The sequence below is a fragment of the Microcaecilia unicolor genome, chromosome 1 (assembly GCF_901765095.1).
Source record: "Microcaecilia unicolor chromosome 1, aMicUni1.1, whole genome shotgun sequence".
Lineage (NCBI taxonomy): Eukaryota > Metazoa > Chordata > Amphibia > Gymnophiona > Siphonopidae > Microcaecilia > Microcaecilia unicolor.
The window spans coordinates 239,132,016-239,152,129 of record NC_044031.1 but is presented as its reverse complement, the minus strand read 5'-3'; the positions used below and the strand labels follow the sequence as shown (position 1 = coordinate 239,152,129).

At 45.0% G+C, this 20,114-nt stretch overlaps 1 protein-coding gene across 1 annotated transcript in view; it reads left to right on the top strand.

The window, feature by feature from the left end:
- GALNT4 (polypeptide N-acetylgalactosaminyltransferase 4) overlaps positions 1 to 19,221 on the top strand; it is a 182,039-nt gene extending 162,818 nt beyond the window's left edge. The window contains exons 10-11 of the mRNA XM_030204970.1: positions 1,287 to 1,439; positions 18,502 to 19,221. Of these exons, the coding sequence (XP_030060830.1) occupies positions 1,287 to 1,439; positions 18,502 to 18,633 (285 nt within the window). The 3' untranslated portion in view covers positions 18,634 to 19,221. The remainder of the gene's footprint in view (positions 1 to 1,286; positions 1,440 to 18,501) is intronic.
- Positions 19,222 to 20,114: the final 893 nt, after the last annotated feature.

The window sequence follows — 20,114 nt, the reverse complement described above, 5'->3', positions numbered from 1 at the left end:
TCAGGAAGTTTATTCCAGGCATAGGGTGCAGCGAGACAGAAGGCGCGAAGTCTGGAGTTGGCAGTAGTGGAGAAGGGAACAGATAAGAAGGATTTATCCATGGAGCGGAGTGCACGGGAAGGGGGAGGGAGATGGGTCGGTAATTAGAGGGACAAGTAGGATCGAGTGAAGGCTTCTTAAGGAGAGGTGTGACCACAGCATGTTTAAAGGCAGCAGGGACAGTTGCAGTGGAAAGTGAGAGGTTGAGAATGTGACAGATAAAAGGAATAAGAGCAGGAGAGATGGCATTAAGAAGGTGGGTGGGAATGGGATCAGAGGAACAGGTGGTACATTTTGAGGAAGAAAGGAGAAGTGTAGTTTCCTCAATAGTAACTTCAGGAAAGGAGGAAAGGGAATGAGGGGAAGGAGAGAGAGGGGAACAGACTAGTGGAGGGAGAGGTGGTGAGGTAGAGAAAGCAAGGTTTATCTTTTGAACCTTGTTGTGAAAGAATTCAGCAAGGGTCTGAGGAGATAATGAAGGGGGAGTTGGGGGAGGGGGCACCTTGAGGAGAGAGTTCAATGTGGTGAAGAGAAGTCGAGGATTAGAGCCAAGAGAGTTGGTCAGTTGGATATAATAATCCTGTTTGGCACGTAAAAGAGCAGATTGGAAGGAGGTCAGCATGAACTTAAAGTGTAAGAAATCAGCAAGGGCCCGAGATTTCCGCCAGGGTCAGGTGGGTCAGGTGGCTGTAAGCAAAATGATGATTCTACCTAGATTTTTATGTTTATGACAAACCCTACCCAAACTAATTCCTAAGATTTGGTTCCTCCTGTCAAGGGGTGCGGGCTTTCTCATGCCATGGGTGACAATAGATGCCAGAAGGTGGAAACTTCAGAATCCCATTTCTTGTAAAAAGATCAGACACTCCTCCCTGCTGGACAACAATCAGATAAAATTGCTAAAACCCCACTAACTAGCCCGAGTTTCAGTTAAGTCTGAAAAAAGTAACCCTTCTCTAATAATCTCATGAATTGTCCAGCTTTTTAATTGCAAAACACACCATTGAGAAGCCCAAATGATAAATCCTTCCCACTTTCTACAATGTCAAAACAATGAGGTCTGTTTCCATATGCCTTATTTCTCTTATTGAATTTATAAATGACAGATGTTAACTGAGAAATATGTATTATCGGTGGGTGGAAAAACATGAATACTGATTTAGAGCTTTATTTTGTTAAATGATTTGATGGTATAGGATTGGTTCTTTGTAAATGATTTGCTAGTTTATAATCTTATGTTCTTACAGTTCTTTGAGTATACTTCAGACAAAGAAATACGATTTAACTCTGTGACTGAATTATGTGCTGAGGTTCCTGAACATCAGACTCATGTTGGAATGAAGTATTGCCCAAAAGATAAGGCTTCCATCCCCCGGAATATCCTGTGGGAATTCAAAGACGTAAGTAGCTGAGTAAACAGCATTAGCTTCATAGAGATCTCTATTTAGAAGGTTTGTATGGCTAGTTTTGGGCATTAACTGGACAAACTTTGGACCCGATATTCAAAAAGACTTATGCTGTCAGTGCTGAAGGCAACTGTGTAAGTCTTTTATATATTCAGCAGCATTAGCCACTTAAGTGTTGCAAAGTATCTGGGCACAACCCATTAGCATGAGTTAAGTGGGTAGGAGCCACTCCTTTGCAGTTAATTCATGCAGAATATCAACCCCTACATGAATAAATCACAACTGTAACTGCACTTTGCTCAAACTCTATTCCACAACACAACTATACCAAAGTTGTGTACATGCGTTCTTGTCACTGTGCATACTTGTACTTATGGTATAAATTTCTAAGAGGTCTTTTATGCATATATATTGGCATATGCACACAAAAATGCCTTTATAAAATTACTCTCCATAGGCTAATAGTTAAGGGATCTAAATGGTCACCATCAAGTCATACTGAACATATAGTACAGACTTTGCAAAGTCTGAGTTTTTGAGCCTGGGGGGAAATTCTATAACTTGGTGCCTTGATGCCACGCATTGAGCGCCAATTCTATAATGGTATCTTGGTGCTAGAATACTAGCATAATTCAGCATCAGTGTGCCAAAATGTAGGCACTGCCACTTCCGCCAGGTCTATGGTTGTCTTAACCTGGCACATCTAAGTGCACCATGCAGTACGCACAACTTAAAGTGTGTGCATAAGCAGGAGACACACTCGTGTCTTTTCCATGTTTTACCCATATGAACAACCCCCCTTGCAGTTCCATGCTATAGCACTTACACGCTCTTATATAATAGTGCTTAGTGCACTTGCGCATGTAAATGCCAATTAAGGTGCCACTTATGAGTGTAAGGTGGACATAACTACACTTACCTAGTTTAGGATTGCCCATTTCAGGCTACAAGATTTGACATATGGGGAAAAATATGTTAGCTCATGGAAGAGATTCTACTGTAATAGCAAAACCTACAAATAAAGGTGGCTCACTCACATTACAGATGCTAGATGAAAAACCAGCTATGCCATCAGCCGAATAGCTGATTTTTCTTCTAGCATTTGTAGCTGTTTTTTATGCTGATATTGATGATAATGACGTCCGGAATTTACCTATTTAGCATTTGGATGATTGATTATATTTTTTGGTTCAACAAGTGAATTAAGAGGACTCCTGAGGAAGGCTGGAAAAGCCAAGCAATGGCTGCTGTCGAGTCTTATTTCACTTGTGACTGCATATCCTATTTAGATCCATTTGAGACTGTATGAGTTACAGCTAAGAGCTGAAGGTTTTCCACAATTCTGGATCATCCTGGTTACCAACTTCTTCTGCTCCATTGTCTGATTGTGTTTGGACATAAAATTACCTTCATCATGAACATCTTACACAAATTTTATAAAATAGGAGCACCCCCAAAAAATTGTAAGAGAAATGTGGGTAAAAAATGTATTGAGGCAACAAATGACAATTCCACGTTCTAATATCTGTGTTGTATCTTTTGACGTTTTACATAGAAGAGCCCTGGCCTAGATGGAGTGACCAACTTTTGGCTCAAACAAATATCCCTTCACCAAGATATGGGAAACTGCAAAAATCAATTGATCAGGCAGCCAGACTTGACATTAAATCGGCTAATAACAGGAAGAACACTTCTGTTTCCAAAGGAAGATGCAAATAACCTTCCCAAAAATTACAGACCAATAACTTGTCTACCTACACTTCATAAGCTGTTCACTGCAATAGATGCTGACAGAGTTTATGATCATAAGTACGTAAGTATTGCCATACTGGGACAGACCAAAGGCCAATCAAGCCCAGCATCCTGTTTCCAACAGTGGCCAATCCAGGTCACAAGTACCTGGCAAGATCCCCAAAAAGTACAAAACATTTTATGCTGCTTATCCCAGAAATAGTGGATTTTCCCCGTCCAATTTAATTATGGACTTTTCCTTTAGGAAGCCTCCAAACCTTTTTAAAACTTTGCTAAGCCAACCGCCTTTACCACATTTTCTGGCAACAAATTCCAGAGTTTAATTACACGTTGAGTGAAGAAAAATGTTCTCTGATTCATTTTAAATTTACTACTTTATAGCTTCATCGCATGCCCCCTAGTCCTAGTATTTTTGGAGAGTGTAAACAGACGCTTCACGTCTACCCGTTCCACTCCACTCATTATTTTGTAGATCTCTATCATACCTCTCCTCAGCCGTCTTTTCTCCAAACTGAAGAGCCCCAGCTGCTTTAGCCTTTCCTCATAAGGAAGTTTTCCCATCCCCTTTATCATTTTCATCGCCCTTCTCTGCACCTTTTCTAATTCCACTATATCTTTTTTGAGATGCGGTGACCAGAATTGAACACAATATTCAAGTTGCGGTCACACCATGGAGCGATACAAAGGCATTATAACGTCCTCATTTTTGTTTTCCATTCCTTTGCTAATAGTGCCTAACATTCTATTTGCTTTCTTAGCTGCCGCAGCACACAGAGCAGAAGGTTTCAACGTATCATCATCAACGACACCTAGATTCCTTTCTTGGTCGATGACTCCTAACGAGGAACCTTGCATAATGTAACTATAATTCAGGTTCCTCTTTCCCACATGCATCACTTTTTGCACTTGCTCACATTAAACTTCATATGTCATTTAGACGACCAGTCTTCCAGTCTCGTAAGGTGCTCTTGTAATTTTGAGTAACTTTGTGTCGTCAGCAAATTTAATTACCTCACTAGTTATTCCCATCTCTAGGTCATTTATAAATATGTTAAAAAGCAGCGGTCCCAGCACTGACCCCTGGGGAACCCCACTAACTACCCTTCTCCCTTGAGAATATTGACCATTTAACCCTACTCTCTGTCTTCTATCTTTAAACCAGTTTTTAATTCACAATAGGACACTACCTCCTATCCCATGACTCTCCAATTTCCTCTGGAGTCTTTCATGAAGAACTTTGTCAAACGCCTTCTGAAAAGCCAGATGCACAATATCAACCGGCTCCCCTTTATCCACACATTTGTTCACTCCTTCAAATGCAATAGATTGGTGAGGCAAGATTTCCCTTCACTAAATCCATGTTGGCTTCGTCTCATTAATCCATGCTTTTGATTATGCTCTGTAATTTTGTTCTTTATAATAGTCTCTACCATTTTGCCCGGCACCGACGTCAGACTCACCGGTCTATAATTTCCCGGATCTCCCCTGGAACCTTTTTTAAAAATTGGATTTACATTGGCCACCCTCCAATCTTCCGGTACCACGCTCAATTTTAAGGATAAATTACATATTACTAACAATAGTTCCTCAAGTTCATTTTTCAGTTCTATCAGTACTCTGGGATGAATACCAACCGGTACAGGAGATTTGCTACTCTTCAATTTGTAGACCTGCCACATTACATCCTCCAAGTTTATAGAGACTTCATTCAGTTTTTCCGACCAGAAGAATAGGCAGAATAGGAGAATTCCTGCAGGTCCAAAGCATGGGCGTAGACTGGGGGGGGGGGGGCGAGGGGGGCAATGCCCCTCCAAACGATGACGACTCACACCAGTAGTAAAAAAAACAAGCAGGCACGCTCGTCTCTCTGTCCGCTTCGCTTCCCTGCCCTCTCAGCGTCCCGCCCGAAAGGAAATGACATCAGAGGAAGGCGGGACGCAGACAGAGGGCAGGGAAGCGAAGCGGATGGAGACGAGCGCGTGTCTGTCTACCCTCTCTCTTCCTCCCTCCCTCCAGCGCAGGCAGCAGTCTTCTTCTGCCTTTCTGTGCTCCTGACAGCGGTAGCGACGTACACACACTGCCTTCGGCTCTGCCCCGAAGCCTTCTCTTCAAGTTCCTGTTCCCGCATAGGTGGGAACAGGAGCTTGAAGAGAAGGCTTCCGGGGCAGACTGAAGGCAGCGTGTATACGTCGCTACCGCTGCCAGGAGCACAGAAAGGCTGAAGACTGCTGCGCTGGAGGGAGGGAGGAAGAGAGGGGGTAAACGGAGTCACGATCCTGGACCTCGCGGAGGGCAGCAGAGGGATGATGGGTGGGACTGGGAGGGGTGGGGAGCAGAGGGAAGGAGCAGGAGATGGATGGGACTGGGAGAGGAGGTGAGCAGAGGGAAGGAGCAGGAGATGGATGAGACTGGGAGAGGAGGTGAGCAGAGGGAAGGAGCAGGAGATGGATGGGACTGGGAGGGGTGGGGAGCAGAGGGAAGGAGCAGGAGATGGATGGGACTGGGAGAGGAGGGTGAGCAGAGGGAAGGAGCAGGAGATGGATGGGACTGGGAGAGGAGGTGAGCAGAGGGAAGGAGCAGGAGATGGATGGGACTGGGAGGGGTGGGGAGCAGAGGGAAGCCTACTGGAAAGAAGACACTGCATAAAACAGAAGACACTGGGACCAAAGTGAATAGAAAAACTAAATGATCAGACAACAAAGGTAGAAAAAAGTATTTTATTCAGAATTTATTAATTGGAATATGTCAGCTTTTTGAAATGTGCACCTGTGATATTTTGCATGTAAATTTCAATTTTTCTGGTATTGCTGCATGCTGAGTCTGACTCCTTGAGTTAACTTTCCAGTTCAGTATTTTGCCTTTATACTTTTTTATTTCTAGTTCCTTGTGTCATGTCTGTTGTGTCATGTGTTTTTCATGTGTGATTAAGGTGCAGTATTCTGCTAGCGTGTAGTATTTGCAGCCCTTTTTGTTTTGCTTTTTTTCACAAGGTAGTGTATTGGTGTTTTAGAGCCTGGTGTAATTACAGTTCTGCTTTTTCACGCATAAGGTTGTAGCTCGTCCTGTCCTTGGAATTAGTGCTGTTATGGTTTAGTAAGGATATGAGTGTGCTTTTGTGTATAGCGTTTTGCAGTGGAGAGATTGTGTGTTGGCCTTACTGAGGTGGCACCAAAACATCAGAAAGGGTGTAGAGCCTAAATCATGACACACTACCTCTTGAAGGACCTACATATAGAGCCTATGCATTTCTAAGGTCAACACTGGTATGGTATGGGAAAGGGGGTGGGGAAATACTACTGGAGATGAAGAGGGAGTGCTGGGTAAGGAGGAAGGAAGGAAGGAAGGAAGGAAGGGAGAAAGAGCTGGCTTGATATCTCATACATATTCATTATGGTTATTCCCCAAAAAAGCCAGCTCTTTTTCCCTTCCTTCCTCCATATTAGCATATCATTTGCATATATATATATATATATATACAGTGCTTTTTTTGTAGAAAAAAGGTGCCGGTACTCATTGTGGGCGGGGTCACCACTTATGGCTCCACCCCTATGATAGCCACACCCACATTGGCCACACCCCTTATAGCAGCCATGGCGCATATAAACAGACATCATTGAAAATATACTAGTATAGGAGAAAAAAATAACATGATTTTTTTCATTATAAATAATTTCTGTAAGCTGCTACAGCTCCAGTATACCCAGTGCAAAATAAGACAGCAGATGTAAACACTAAAATGAAAATAAAATGATTTTTTTCTACCTTTGTTGTCTGGTGACTTTGTTTTTCTATCCATATTGGTCCCAGCCTCTGATTCTGCTGCTCTCTATCTGTTCTCTTAACTCCATTTCTAGAGCTTCCTTTCCATTTATTTCTTTCCTTTCCTCTTCTTCATTTCTTGCCCTACATCCATAAGTAAAAGCTGGATCCTCCTCTGCGGAATTGACTGGAGGAGGTACAACATGGATCCAGCTTTTGCCTATTTTCTCCATCCAAGTGCAGTTTTTCTCCTCTCTTTCCTTTCCCTCATCTCCATCCATGTGCATCTTCTTTTTTTCTTTCCTCCGCTCCATCCATATCCAGCATTTCTCCTCTCTCTTCCCTCCCCTGTATCCATATAAAGAAATAATTCTCTCTCCCCTCTCCTCCATCCAAGTGCATTTCTCCTCTCTCCCCACCAACTCCTCCATCCATCCATGTCCAGCAATTCTCCTCTATCTCCTGCTCTCCTCTCCATCCATGTCCAGCATGTCTCCTCTCCCCTGCTCTCCCCTCCCATGTCCAGCGATTCTCCTCTGTCCCCTGTCCTCCCCTGCCATCCATGACCAGCCATTCTTCTCTGCCCCCTGTCCTCCCCTGCCATCCGTGACCAGCCATTCTTCTGTGCTCCGTCCTCCCCTGCCATCCGTGACCAGCTATTCTTCTCTGCCCCCTGTCCTCCCCTGCCATCCGTGACCAGCCATTCTTCTGTGCTCCGTCCTCCCCTGCCATCCGTGACCAGCTATTCTTCTCTGCCCCCTGTCCTCCCCTGCCATCCGTGACCAGCCATTCTTCTGTGCTCCGTCCTCCCCTGCCATCCGTGACCAGCCATTCTTCTGTGCTCCTGCGCCGGCGTTGTTGAGAGGACCAGGCTCGCCTCCTCATGCTTTCCTTCCCTTCGCTGTTCCATTCGCTGCCTCTCAGTGTCCCGCCTTCCTGTGACGTGTTTCCTGTTTCCGCGAAGGCGGGACCCTGAGAGCAGCGAATCGGAACAGCGAAGGGAAGGAAAGCATGAGGAGGCGAGCCTGGTCCTCTCAACAACGCTGGCGCTGTGACTGCAAGTAAAAAAAATAAATAAAAGATTGAAACGCGTCGCGGGGGGGGGGGGGGGGAGGTTTGGATCGGAAAGCAGGGCTGTTGGGAAGCAAAGAGGGCGGGCAGCTGGGGCAGGGGCACTGGATCTCGACGGGCGGCAGAAACGCAAGTCAGGAACCCTAGGGAAAAAAAGTGCCGGTACACCGTACCGGCGCGTACCGGCACAAAAAAAGCACTGTATATTTATATATACACACACAAATGAATATGCTAATATGCTGCTCCGCCCCATCCTTTGCCCCCCCCCCCCCAAATGAAACAGTCAAACTACGCCCGTGGTCCAAAGGCTTTTATCCCTCAGTGCCATCATTGTCACCAGGAATTGGTCCTGCAGTTCTTGCTATGGCCTGTTGAGATCATGTAGATAACCTCCTATTAAATTGGTAATAACCAGGTGTAAACATGGAACTTTTCTCAAACTACCATTTGGGCTGGTGTCATCACTTTCCTTAATATAATTTTTGTTTTTACTGTGTGCTATAGTATTTTAATGTGTATTAATTGATTACTATTTTACAAATTAATACATGACTGCCCCTATCGGACCGACCGTTCACTTGTCTATTAGATTGTAAGCTCTTTGAGCAGGGACTGTCTCTCTTTGTTAAATTGTACAGTGCTGCGTAACCCTAGTAGCGCTCTAGAAATGTTAAGTAGTAGTAGTAGTAGTATAAGGGGGTAGATTCAAGAAAAGGTGCCTAAAGATAGGCATTGGGATACAACATGCTAAGCACGAATTCTATAACAGTAGTTGTGTGTGCAATTGCCAGTACAGAATACTAGAGTAAGTCCTCATATATGTGCCTAACTTTAGGCACAAACACTTACGCCGTGTCGAAGGCTGGTGTAAGGTCTCATGCCTAGGTGTAAGCAGTTGAGCACATAAATGCTAGTATTGTTGGCGCTTAGGACTAGATTATATATATGACCCCTAAAAAATTGGCACTGAAACGAAATACACCTAAACGTAAAATAAACCTAGATGTCCATTCGGCTTATAGAACACGCCAAGCGCCCATCTGTATAACTAAATTTACGCCAAGTGTAATTTTGGTGTAAATCCCGATGCCTAAATTAGGCACAGACCAGGTGTATTCTATAACAACGCACATAGATTTTAGAAATGTCCATGACCTGCCCATTCAACATCCATGCCATGCCCCCTTTTCAACTATGCAACTTAGAATTTCTTCATCATGTTATAGAATACTAACTGTTAAGCCCATTAAAACGGGTGAGATTTGTGTTTTGCAAAATGTAATAATTCTCACCTCCATCCATCCATGTCCAGCAACCCTGCTCTCTCCCCTGCCCTCCCCCCCCCCCCCCCATGTCCAGCAGCCCTCCTGTATCCCCTGGCCTCCCCCTGTCCACCAACCATCCTCTCTCCCCTGCCCTCCCCCCATATCCAGCAACCCTTCTCTCTCCCATGCCCTCCGCCCATGTCCAGCAACCCTCCTCTCTCCCCTGCCCTCCCCCCATGTCCAGCAAACCTCCTTTCTCCCCTTCCCAGCAGCCCTCCTCTCTCCCCTGGCCTCAACCTGTCCACCGACCTTCCTCTTTCCCCTGCCCTCCCCCCATATCCAGCAACCCTCTTCTTTCCCTTGGCCTCCCCCCCCCCCCCCGTCCACTAACCCTGCTCTCTCCCCTGCCCTCCCCCCATGACCAGCAACCATCCTCTCTGCCCTGCTCTCTCCCCATGTCCAGCAACCCTCCTCTCTCCCCCCTGCCCTCCCCCGCCATGTCCAGCTACCCTCCTCGCCGCCGCTCCCTCCCCCCTCCGTGCCAGGCCCCCTGCACTGACATGAGAGCGCCTCTCACCTCCGTGTGAAAGCACAGCAGGCAGCAGCAGATCACTCTGCTGCTGCCTGCATTGTTTCCACACGGAGGTGATGGCGCTGTCATGTCACTGCACGGGGCCCGATATGGAGGGGGGCGGGAGCGGCGGCAACGACGTCGGGGATGGGGGGGTGGAGGTTGGTGCGCCGGCGATGTTGCTTCGTCTTCAGCGGCAGCGGCCGTTTCCCTCTCTGTTACATCATCACATCTTGATGCAAGGGCGGGACAGAGAGGGAAGTCTCTACTGCGCATTTGTGGGTGAGTCGGTCACTTGTCATTTATATAGTTAGACTAGTAAAATATGCCCGTTTCTGACACAAATGAAACGGGTGCTAGCAAGGTTATCCTCCCGAGTTCCAGGCCCCCGCCCTCCCTCCCTCCCTCCCTCGCCTCCGAGTTCCAGGCCCCCGCCCTCCCTCCCTCCCTCCCTCCCTCGCCTCCGAGTTCCAGGCCCCTGCCCCTCCCCCCCTCTCTCTCTCTCTCCCCTCTGAGTTCCAGGCCCCCGCCCCTTCCCCCCTCTCTCCCTTCCAAGTGGCAGCCTGACCTGCATTGCCCGCCCTCTTCTCCAAGTCCTCCGCCTGCCCCTCGACTTCCTGCGTGCCGCCCAGAATTTAAGTTCTTACCTCAGGGTCCGGCGGCAGCAGTGAAAGGCGAGCAGGCACGGCGCTTCAGCCTGCCCTCCCTTCTGTCTCAGCTCTGCCTCTGGTCCCGCCCTCATTTCCTGTTTCCGGAAGGAATCCAGACGTAGAACGTTGGAGGTGCAAATTATTATATAGGATGTTTAGACAGTTCGGCACGTAAATTCTAATTAATGCCAGTTAGTATCAATTGCTTGTTCAGTGTCAATTATTGGTGCTGATTGGCTTGTTAACTAATTAAGTTGCGCACACAAATCCAGAATATGAAGTCGCACTATATAGAATCCTGGGGTTTATGTGAAATGAAGGAAACTGTGTACAGTGCTTGTAGAAGTGCTGTCTCATACACTTAGCTAGACTGTCAGCTAAACCATAGTATAGAACATCAGAACTCTTGAATCAAATCATCTTTAATGCAAATCAAACAAAGTAAATATGACTTGGTTAGGTGTGCTGAACAAGATGGCTCTGCCTTGCAGAACTGGGAGTCTGTTCTCTACTATTTGTGGCTGATGAGTACATGATGTCAATACTTTAAATGATGAAAATTTGATAATGATGCAAGGCTTTTGAAAAGCTTAAAGCAACAAGCACAGTGTTGAGTTCAATTCATAACAAGTATGCTGCACACAGATTCCTATTACTCAAATGGAGAGAGAGAGAGAAAAGAATGTGTAGGCTACATCCCATCATACACAGGGACAAGATAGCTAATAGGAAAAGTCCCACAAGGCATAGGGAACAGGGACATGTGCTCAGGAAAAGCCAATTACAGACCACTTCTGGAAGACTAATATTTGTAGTCCAAAGGCACTTCCTGCCTTTCTTAATCACAAGCAATGTAAACTGTTACAGGCAATACAATCTGATATAACAATGTCCAATATGAACATATAAAAAATAAACAGCCTGCCTCCATGAATATGGTGACAGAACAATCTGTTTTAACGGACGTCTTCCCTGATGAAGATAGCGAAACACTGGCCATGTTGTTAACAGTGGGTCAGGTAATGCAAACAGGGCCGGTCTTAAGGCGAGGCGGCCGCATAGGGCCTCGTGCTCAGGGGGGCCCCACGCGGCGCGCCTGAGGTCGCCCCGCCCCGACCGCTCGAGATGCAGTCCTCCCTCCCTCCGACTGGTGCACGTGCGTGACGGCGGCGTGGTGCTGCTCTCACCCTGTCCTACCTTTAAAAAAAACTATTTGGAAGCGCCGGAGTGACAGGCAGTGCCTCCCGTCTGCCCTGCTACTAAAAATCTCTTCGACGTCGCGACATTGGGCCTTCCCACATTGAGTCCCGCCCTCCTCTGAGGTAACTTCCAATTACCGTGAGGGCGGGCGGGACTCAATGTGGGAAGGCCCAACGTCGCGACGTCGAAGAGGTTTTTAGTAGCAGGGCAGATGGGAGGCACTGCCTGTCACTCTGGTGCTTTGAAATTGTTTTTTTTTTAAGGCAGTGAGGGTGGTGGGCGGCAGGAGAATGGAGCTGGTAGGTGTGTCGGGAGGGGGGGAGGGTCTCAGATGGGAGAAGGGTGTGGGGTGTGGGGTTCTCAGGTGAGGGAAGGGTGGGGTGGGGAGGGGGTTCTCAAATGGGAAGGAGACTGAGGTGGGGGAGGGGGTTCACGGATGGGAGAAGGGGGTGGGGATGGGGTTCTTGGATGGTTGAAGAGGACTGGGGTTGGGAAGGGGGTTCTTGAATGGTTGAAGGGGACGGGTGGGGAGGGGACTGGAGTTCTTGGATGGGAGAAGGGGACTGGGGAGGGGTTTCACGGATGGGAGAAGGGGTTGGGGAGGGGGTTCTTGGATGGTTGAAGGGGACTGGGGTTGGGGAGGGGATTCTCGGATGGGAGAAGGGGATGGGTGGGGAGGGGACTGGGGTTCTTGGGTGGGAGAAGGGGACTGAGGTGGGGAGGGGGTTCACGGATGGGAGAAGGGGGTGGGGAGGGGGTTCTTGGATGGTTGAAGGGGACGGGTGGGGAGGGGACTGGGGTTCGTGGATGGGAGAAGGGGACTGGGGAAGGGGTTCTCAGATGGGAGAAGGGGACTGACACTGGGGTCTGAGAAGGGGCAATATGGGGAAATGGGGGCCATGCCTGGGGCTGGTGGGAAAATGGGGCATGCGTGGGTCAGGTGGAAGAATGGTTCTGAAAAGGGGGGCCCTAATACAAGGCATGTGGATGAAGGGGGCTGGAACTGGGTGCTGAAAAGAAGGGTAGGTGGGATAAGGGGGCTAGTACTGGGACTGGAGGCTGAAAAGGGGCAGGGGCTGAAACTGGGGACTGGGGGCTGAAAAGGGGACAGGGAGAAGTGGCTGGGGGGCTGAAGCTCGGGACTGGTAGGATAGTTGGGGCTGGAACTGGGGGCTGAAAAAAGGGGCGGAGAGAGGGGCAGATCCTGGATGGGGGAGCGAGAGGGAGGGCAAACCCTGGATGGATGGGAGAGGGAGGGCAAATTGTGGATTGAAGGGGCAGAGAGAAAGGGCAGGCAGACAGTGAATGGATAGGGGAGAGAGAGAGGGCAGACAGGGGCAGATGGTGGATGGATCATGGAAGGGGCAGAGATAGAGGGCAGATGTGGATGGAAGGAGCAGGGAGAGAGGGCAGACATTGGATGGAGGGGACAGCAGAGAGGGCAGACACTGGATGGCAGAGAGAGACCGAAGACAGATGCTGGATGGAAGGAAGACAGTGAAAGGAAGATGAGGAAAGCAGAAACCAGAGAAAACAAACTGTAAATAAAATATATATTACTAGTAAAAAAGGCCCGTTTCCGAAACCAATGAAACGGGCGCTAGCATGTGGCTTTTTTTGTGTGTGTGTGTGTATGTGTCACACAGTTATTTTGTGTGTGAGTGTGTGAGGGTGCGGTGTGTGTGCAGGTTGTTGATGTGTGTCTTTTTTTGTTTTTTGCTTGGGTGTTGGGGGATGTGCTGTGCTGTCGCTGTTTGCTGTTTGCTGCTGGCTGGGTCGCGGGTAATCCTTCCAGCTGGGCCGCAGCTTGTCCTGTTCGCCCACGTCCCAGATGGTGACGGGCACGCTGTTTTCCGGCTCCTCTGACTCCATGTCATGCGATCCCAAATATAGTCTGTGCTATAGGCCCTCTGGCACTCTTCAGTACTGGCATTAGGCATTTAAAAATTTCTCCCCCCTCCCCCCCCCGGTCTATTTTTGCACATACCCACAGCAGGAATATTCTTCTCTCGTTCCAGCGGTGGTTCTGTGCTCTCCGTGCTGCACAGATAATGAGCCATTCTGCTGGGGAATGCTCCTCCCTTATTGTCACATAGTTTCCTCTGATTGGTCCGTCTTACGTTGCCTAGTGTTGCCTGGGAACGGTGTTGTGATGGTCCTTTGTGTTTCAGAATGTTGAGGGTGTTTTTTCTGATTGGTCCGTAATGCGAGGGCGGGGCAGAGAGACATGGTCAGTGTTATGGCTTCACCACCATGAATCCATGAACCCTTCAGGGAGTGACTGAGTGACTTCAGAATGTTGTCTTCAGAACGTTGAGGGTGAGTTTTATTATAGTAGATTATTTTTTTGCTCTAGGATAAAGTAGTATTGTAGATGTGTTAATAAATGTTTATAATAGAACATGTAAACAAGGTAATCTTTTTATTGGACTAATTTTAATACATTTTGGCTAACTTTCGGAGAACAAAACCCCCTTCCTCAGGATAGGATACTGTAACAGTACTATACTATATCGACCTGAGGAAGGATGTTTTGGCCTCTGAAAGCTAAATCTATTAGTCCAATAAAATGGTATTATTTTATGTTCTATATTTGTTTTATTTCTATTTCTTAATTTGTAAAGTGGTGATTGGTATTTGTTACTTTTTTTTTTCAAATTTACATCTGCAGTCTTTATATTTTGCATAGTACTAGGGGACATTTTCTGATTCTGTGGTGTTGCATTGTATGCAGAGTCTGGCATCTTGAGGGGTCAGTTTAATTTTTGTCTAAATAGAAAGTTTAAATATTACTACTTATTCTATAGTGGATTAGGGTGTATCTGTGTTTGTGAAAAAGACATGGCTTTCAGTTGGCATTGACTGTGCAGGATCGACGATCTGTACAATAGGTGAATTGATGTTCTAGTGCTCACTGTAGTGTTTTAAGATATTTTCCTTTTCTTTGTGTGATTCATAGAAATGACTGCTTATGGTATGGTAGAATTGCTCTATAGGTCCTGAGTGTTTTGTATTCTCGGCATACCTAGTACTGGATTTTGGAGGGGGGGTGTTAAAAAATGACCGGGAGGGAGGAAGGGGGGCCTTGGAGCTGGGAGCCCTAGGGGGGGAAGCCCTGGAGCTGGGGGATTGGAACTCGGAGGGAGGGGTGGCCGGCCCTGGAGCTAGGGTGGGGGTGGAGCTAGGTGGGGGCGGAGTTAGGATGGGGGCAGGGCTAGGGTGGGGCCCCATCAAATTGGTCTGCATAGGGCCCCGCACTTGCTAAGACCGGCCCTGAATGCAAAGCTAAGTGCTATTAATAATTTTTGCAATTAAGATGATTTAAAAAAAACTGGCAAAATTTGCCTAAAAAGTTTGATACTTAAAATGAAGAAAAAAAATGTTTTTGGACTGATGATGATTGTGCGCAATCATTGCAAGGCTAGAAAGATTATGTGCCTGAACTGTGCCACTCTTTCTGAAGGTCCTATGCTGTATAGTAGCATGACAGACCATGACTATTGAAGTTACTAAATGAAGAGTTGGCAGTATTGTAACATTGAAATATTAATCTATAATATATGTATTTGTTATTAAGAGGAAATAGGCTGGGATTGTGTTTTTTTATTTTGAGTATTGTATAACATGCATGCGTAACTGCTAGATATGCCCCTGATCCATCCATGCCCCTCCCATGGTCACACACTCCCCAGTAGATGCACACGATAGAATTAGCATGTGCATATTATAGAATACTGTCTAAGAGCAGTTGCATATGTAACTGTTTATTAGTCCTAGTTCAAGCCAGTTGTAGGCGATCATTAACACCAATTGTCAGCTTGTTATTAAATTAATTTGTGTGTAACATCCTTATTCTATAATTTGTGCGCGCAACATTCTGTACTAAACGTAAAGTTGGGTACACAAATTTATAGAATCTGGGAAATTGTGTGTTAAGTCAATTTAGTGCATACTAAATATTTCAAGGTGCACTAATGACTGTATATCCTTGTACATTTTATTCCATAACGTGGATAATTTTTTGCTGTGATAAAAGAAAGTAGTCCCGGGGTATACGTACACAGATTGTTTTAAATGTACATGTTATCTTCCAAGAAGAAAGTATTCGCAAAAAAACAAAAATCAAAAAAACAGGTGCAAATGAAGTAGTTCTAGTACAAAAGACTGCACATGTATTTGATGAAAATCAGGTCAGAATCTGTGCTATAAAATTATTTTTGGACTTTGTCCCAAAATGCATTGTTTGAAAATTGACTCCAAAGAGAGTAGTTTTATTATTATTATTATTATTTTTTTTTACAGATTGTCTAGGTGAAATGTCCAAAAAGCAACGGGGCCTCTATAAAACAGAACTCTCCCAGAACTACTCCTAGTAGTGTGCAAATTTAGAAGTGCTTTTAAGGTGTATGTGTGCACGTACTCAATAGGGATAATTTTATAAAGGATTTTTCATGCCAAAAGACATGTTTGTGTGTAAAAAGGCTTTTATAAAGTTATCCCAGGGGTTGTGCACATATGTGCTCTGCCAAGAAAATGCAGACTTTTTAAACATGCTGTGTTGGGGAGTCATAACTACATGCTTGCTTTATAAAATACACAGTTATATATGTACTGTATGGCATAAATAGCCAGATTCTATAATTGGCACCAATAAAATTAGTCTCTCAACACTATTATATAAACAGTGCTTTGGGATTAACACTTTATAAACTAGTGTCGAGTGCCAAATTTGGCACTCGGCTTTGGGAGCGAGGACTTAATGCCAGCTAAAACCTGGTGTGGTAAATCCTAGTGTGCAAATTTGGCGCAGATCCCCACTGTTCTGTAACTATGCACATCTTTTGTGAATGTCCCAAACCCGCACATGCCTCTCCCAAGGTCATGCCCCTTTCAAGTTGCACACGATCCAATTTAGGCACCCCCATTGTTAAAGAATAGCGTGAAGCCAGATCGGCATCCAAATCATAATTAGTGACAATTAAGTGCTTGTTCAAAAATTAAATCATTGGAGCCCATTAACTAATTAATTTGGGCACCATTGTGGAATCCGTGCCCAAATTTGGGTGTCCTTTATAGAATCCAGGGGAAAATGTCCAGGGCTTTGATTTAGTCATAATTCTGCCAGTTTAACCCTAGTATTCTATAAAGTCAATAGGCAAAAAATCAGCACTTGCTTGCCCTCAAACATAAGTGACCTGGTTTCTCTTTATGTGTATATGTGCATATTTGATTTTAAAAAACCACACACTGCAACTCTGCTATGCTCAAAATATGCCACTGGGAATGCGTACAACGCACAGGTCATGTAAAAGTAAGCACACTCTTGCACTGTCCCCACTGTAGCATGTGTTTCTCCACTCAGTTTTAGAAAAGACATTTTCTGCGTGTAAAGCATGCGTTGTATGTGGAGCAGTTTTTATAAAAGTACTTTCTTTATTGATTTATTTGATTTCTTCCTTCTTTATCTTTTCCATTGATGGCCTTGAAGTACTAGACTGGTATGCTGCTTTGAGATTTTTTTTCTGTACAGTAATATTTTGGAGGGTGTTGAGGGACAGGATATGACAAGAATCAACCACTGAGGTGGAGAAACAGGATCCACTACGAGGAGAGCAATGCAGGAGTGAGGAGTAGCAAGATCAACAGGGCTTCCAAAAACTGAAGGATACAGGATAATGTAAAAAAAGTAGACTCTACACGACACTGTGTTTCGGTAATAGTGCCTGCCTCAGGAGTCTGTCTGTTGTTATGGTTCCAAGGACAAATGTAAAACCAGGCACAAGTCTTTAAAAAGACTGATAATGCACCAGTAAAACGTGGAAAACAATAAAATTGTAAACAGGCTGAAGCCTTAAAATGCTTGGATGAGCTGCAAAGTATCAAAGTGGAGTGCTGTGCCAGACTCCTGAGGCAGGCACTATTGCCGAAACACGGTGCTGTGTCAAGTCTACTTCAATAGAGGACCTATTTTTTCACATTATCCTCCTGTCTCCTTCGTTTTTTTGGAAGAATCCTCAGGGACAGGATATGAAAAGAATTTCCCGTTTCCAAACAGGTGACTTTGGATGTTGCCATACACCTCTTTGTAACTAGAATAAACTAGTACACTATCCTTGAACTTTGTTCGTTAATGTTATTTCAGTTGATCAGCATTTGTCAGCTCTGCAGGCCCCTCTCCATGAATAAATAGTAGTGCCACTATGCAGGTGCTCCGTAGTACAAATCCACGATCAAAAACATTGTTCTTGTCTTCCTTTCACACTTTAATGGTGCATTTGGCAGGGGAGCTTTTGTTAGACTAAAAAGTAGGTGGGAATTATCAGTGGGAAGAGGAATGGTCTAATATATCTATGGAATCTTAGTGGAGATTGGGTGGCGACGCAGGTAATTGGGAAGCAAAACCGGTGCTAGGCAGACGTCCACGGTCTACATCCTGATCGTAACTGAATAGATAGTGATGGGCTGGAGTGTAAATTTTAAGGGGCTTCGACATTAGCTTCAGAGCTTTTAGTACAAGAACAGTGCTGGGCAGACTTTTACTGTCTGTGCCCTGAGAAAGGCAAGGACAAATCAAACTCAGGTATACAAATAAAGTATCACATACCATGTAAAATGAGTTGATCTTGTTGGACAGACTGGATGGACTGTTCAGGTCTTTATCTGCTGACATTTACTATGTTACTATATGTTACCCTGGGATCTGGATCCAACTTGGTTACCAGATCTCTGTTAAAGAAAACAAAACGCAAAAACCCAAAACAAAATGGTATACTTTTTTCCTTCAGGATGGAACTATTTACCATCATCATTCGGGTCTGTGCCTCAGCTCATACCGCACTTCTGATGGTCGACCGGATGTGCAGATGAAAGCTTGTGATGCAACAGACAAAAATCAGCTTTGGAAATTTGAGAGGTAGAGCGGATGAAGAAGCTATTTATCAGAACAATCTATAAACGGACCAAGAAAGAAGTAAATTCATTATAAAACTTTTTTTTTTCTGGAAATATTTTCTACACGTCACATGCAGGAGCTGTCTCTGGCAGAATAAAGGGTATGAAAGTTGGTTGCCTCAGCTTCATGCAGGATGAAAGTGCCTTCAGTAGTGAAAAAATGCTGGTGTTTTATTTTTTACAAAGTTAACTGTTGTGATATATTTTATTTTATGGAGCTTTGGTAAATGCTGTAATAATTAGCATTGCAACTTGCAGCTGAAATTTTGTCCTTATTTTAAACAAAGTTGGACTGCTTTCGAGAAATGAGTTCACACCTATATGAACTTTAAAATTAATCTCCATTGCTGTTCTTCTGTAGAGATTTCTGGAAAATCTGGTGAAGCATACACTTTTTTTTTTCATTTTGTAACAGGTTTACAAGAGTTTGGGGATTTTTTTTTAACTACTGACTTAAATTAAAGTGACTGTTTTAATACACTGAATCTAAATTTGTATTAACATATTCATATCAGAATTAATTTAAAATTTTTAATTAATAAAACCAAGGGAATAAAGAATTTTGCTTGGTTCTCTCATTTTTTGTAAGCCAGCAGTTTCTTCCTCCCCCTTTAGGATTTCGACTCAAAACCTTTACTATGGCACAATTAGCATTCATTTCCAGTTGGTTTTCCCCATTTTTCTCTCCCTCCTTCGTAGGCCAAATGTCACAGCAACAGCCCTTAACCATGGCCTCTTATGGAACCCAGTACACTTGTACCATGAGTCTGGCCTTTAGGTGCCATCATTAAATTGCTGAGACTCCCTCCCCCTGGGAGGTGGGGGTCACATCTCCCCAGAATCTCCAGCCTTGGCCAACCTGAAGAACAGAAGCCTATCACCGAGTCACAGGTCCAATTTTCACTTAAGTTTTTAATGTTTAATAGTAATATTGTACAGAACTTTTGAGAACCAGGATCAGTTATATAAAGGTTTGTCTTTAACTTTGTCTGTGGGATGGTGTTTATTAATGCACTGGTCCCTCATGATGTGCATAAAGGAGGCAATTTTTAAAGGGATTCTCCACTGGTAAACATGTTTTTCAAAACTGACATGAACCAATAAATATATTATCAAAAAACTGACCTGTCTTTTCAGTGGAGAAAGCTAGCCATACTGTACACAGTGAAGGTAGCTTTTACACAAAGAAAAGAGATGGTATTGGGTGGAGCCAGAGATGAGCCAGCAAAAAAAACAAAAAAGCAAGGGAATCGCGTTATGAAATTCCTGCATTTTAGATGCTGTAGATTTATCTTGTGTACTTTGTCCCAGCAAAGTACGCAGGGTAAGAGATTCTCAAGGCAGTTGTCAGCAAGGGATACTCTGGGGGTGGGGTGGGGTGGGGGGGGGGGGGAAGGAGTTTTCCTTTTAAAATGGGCTTGCAGGCAGGCTTAAAATTACTCTCACA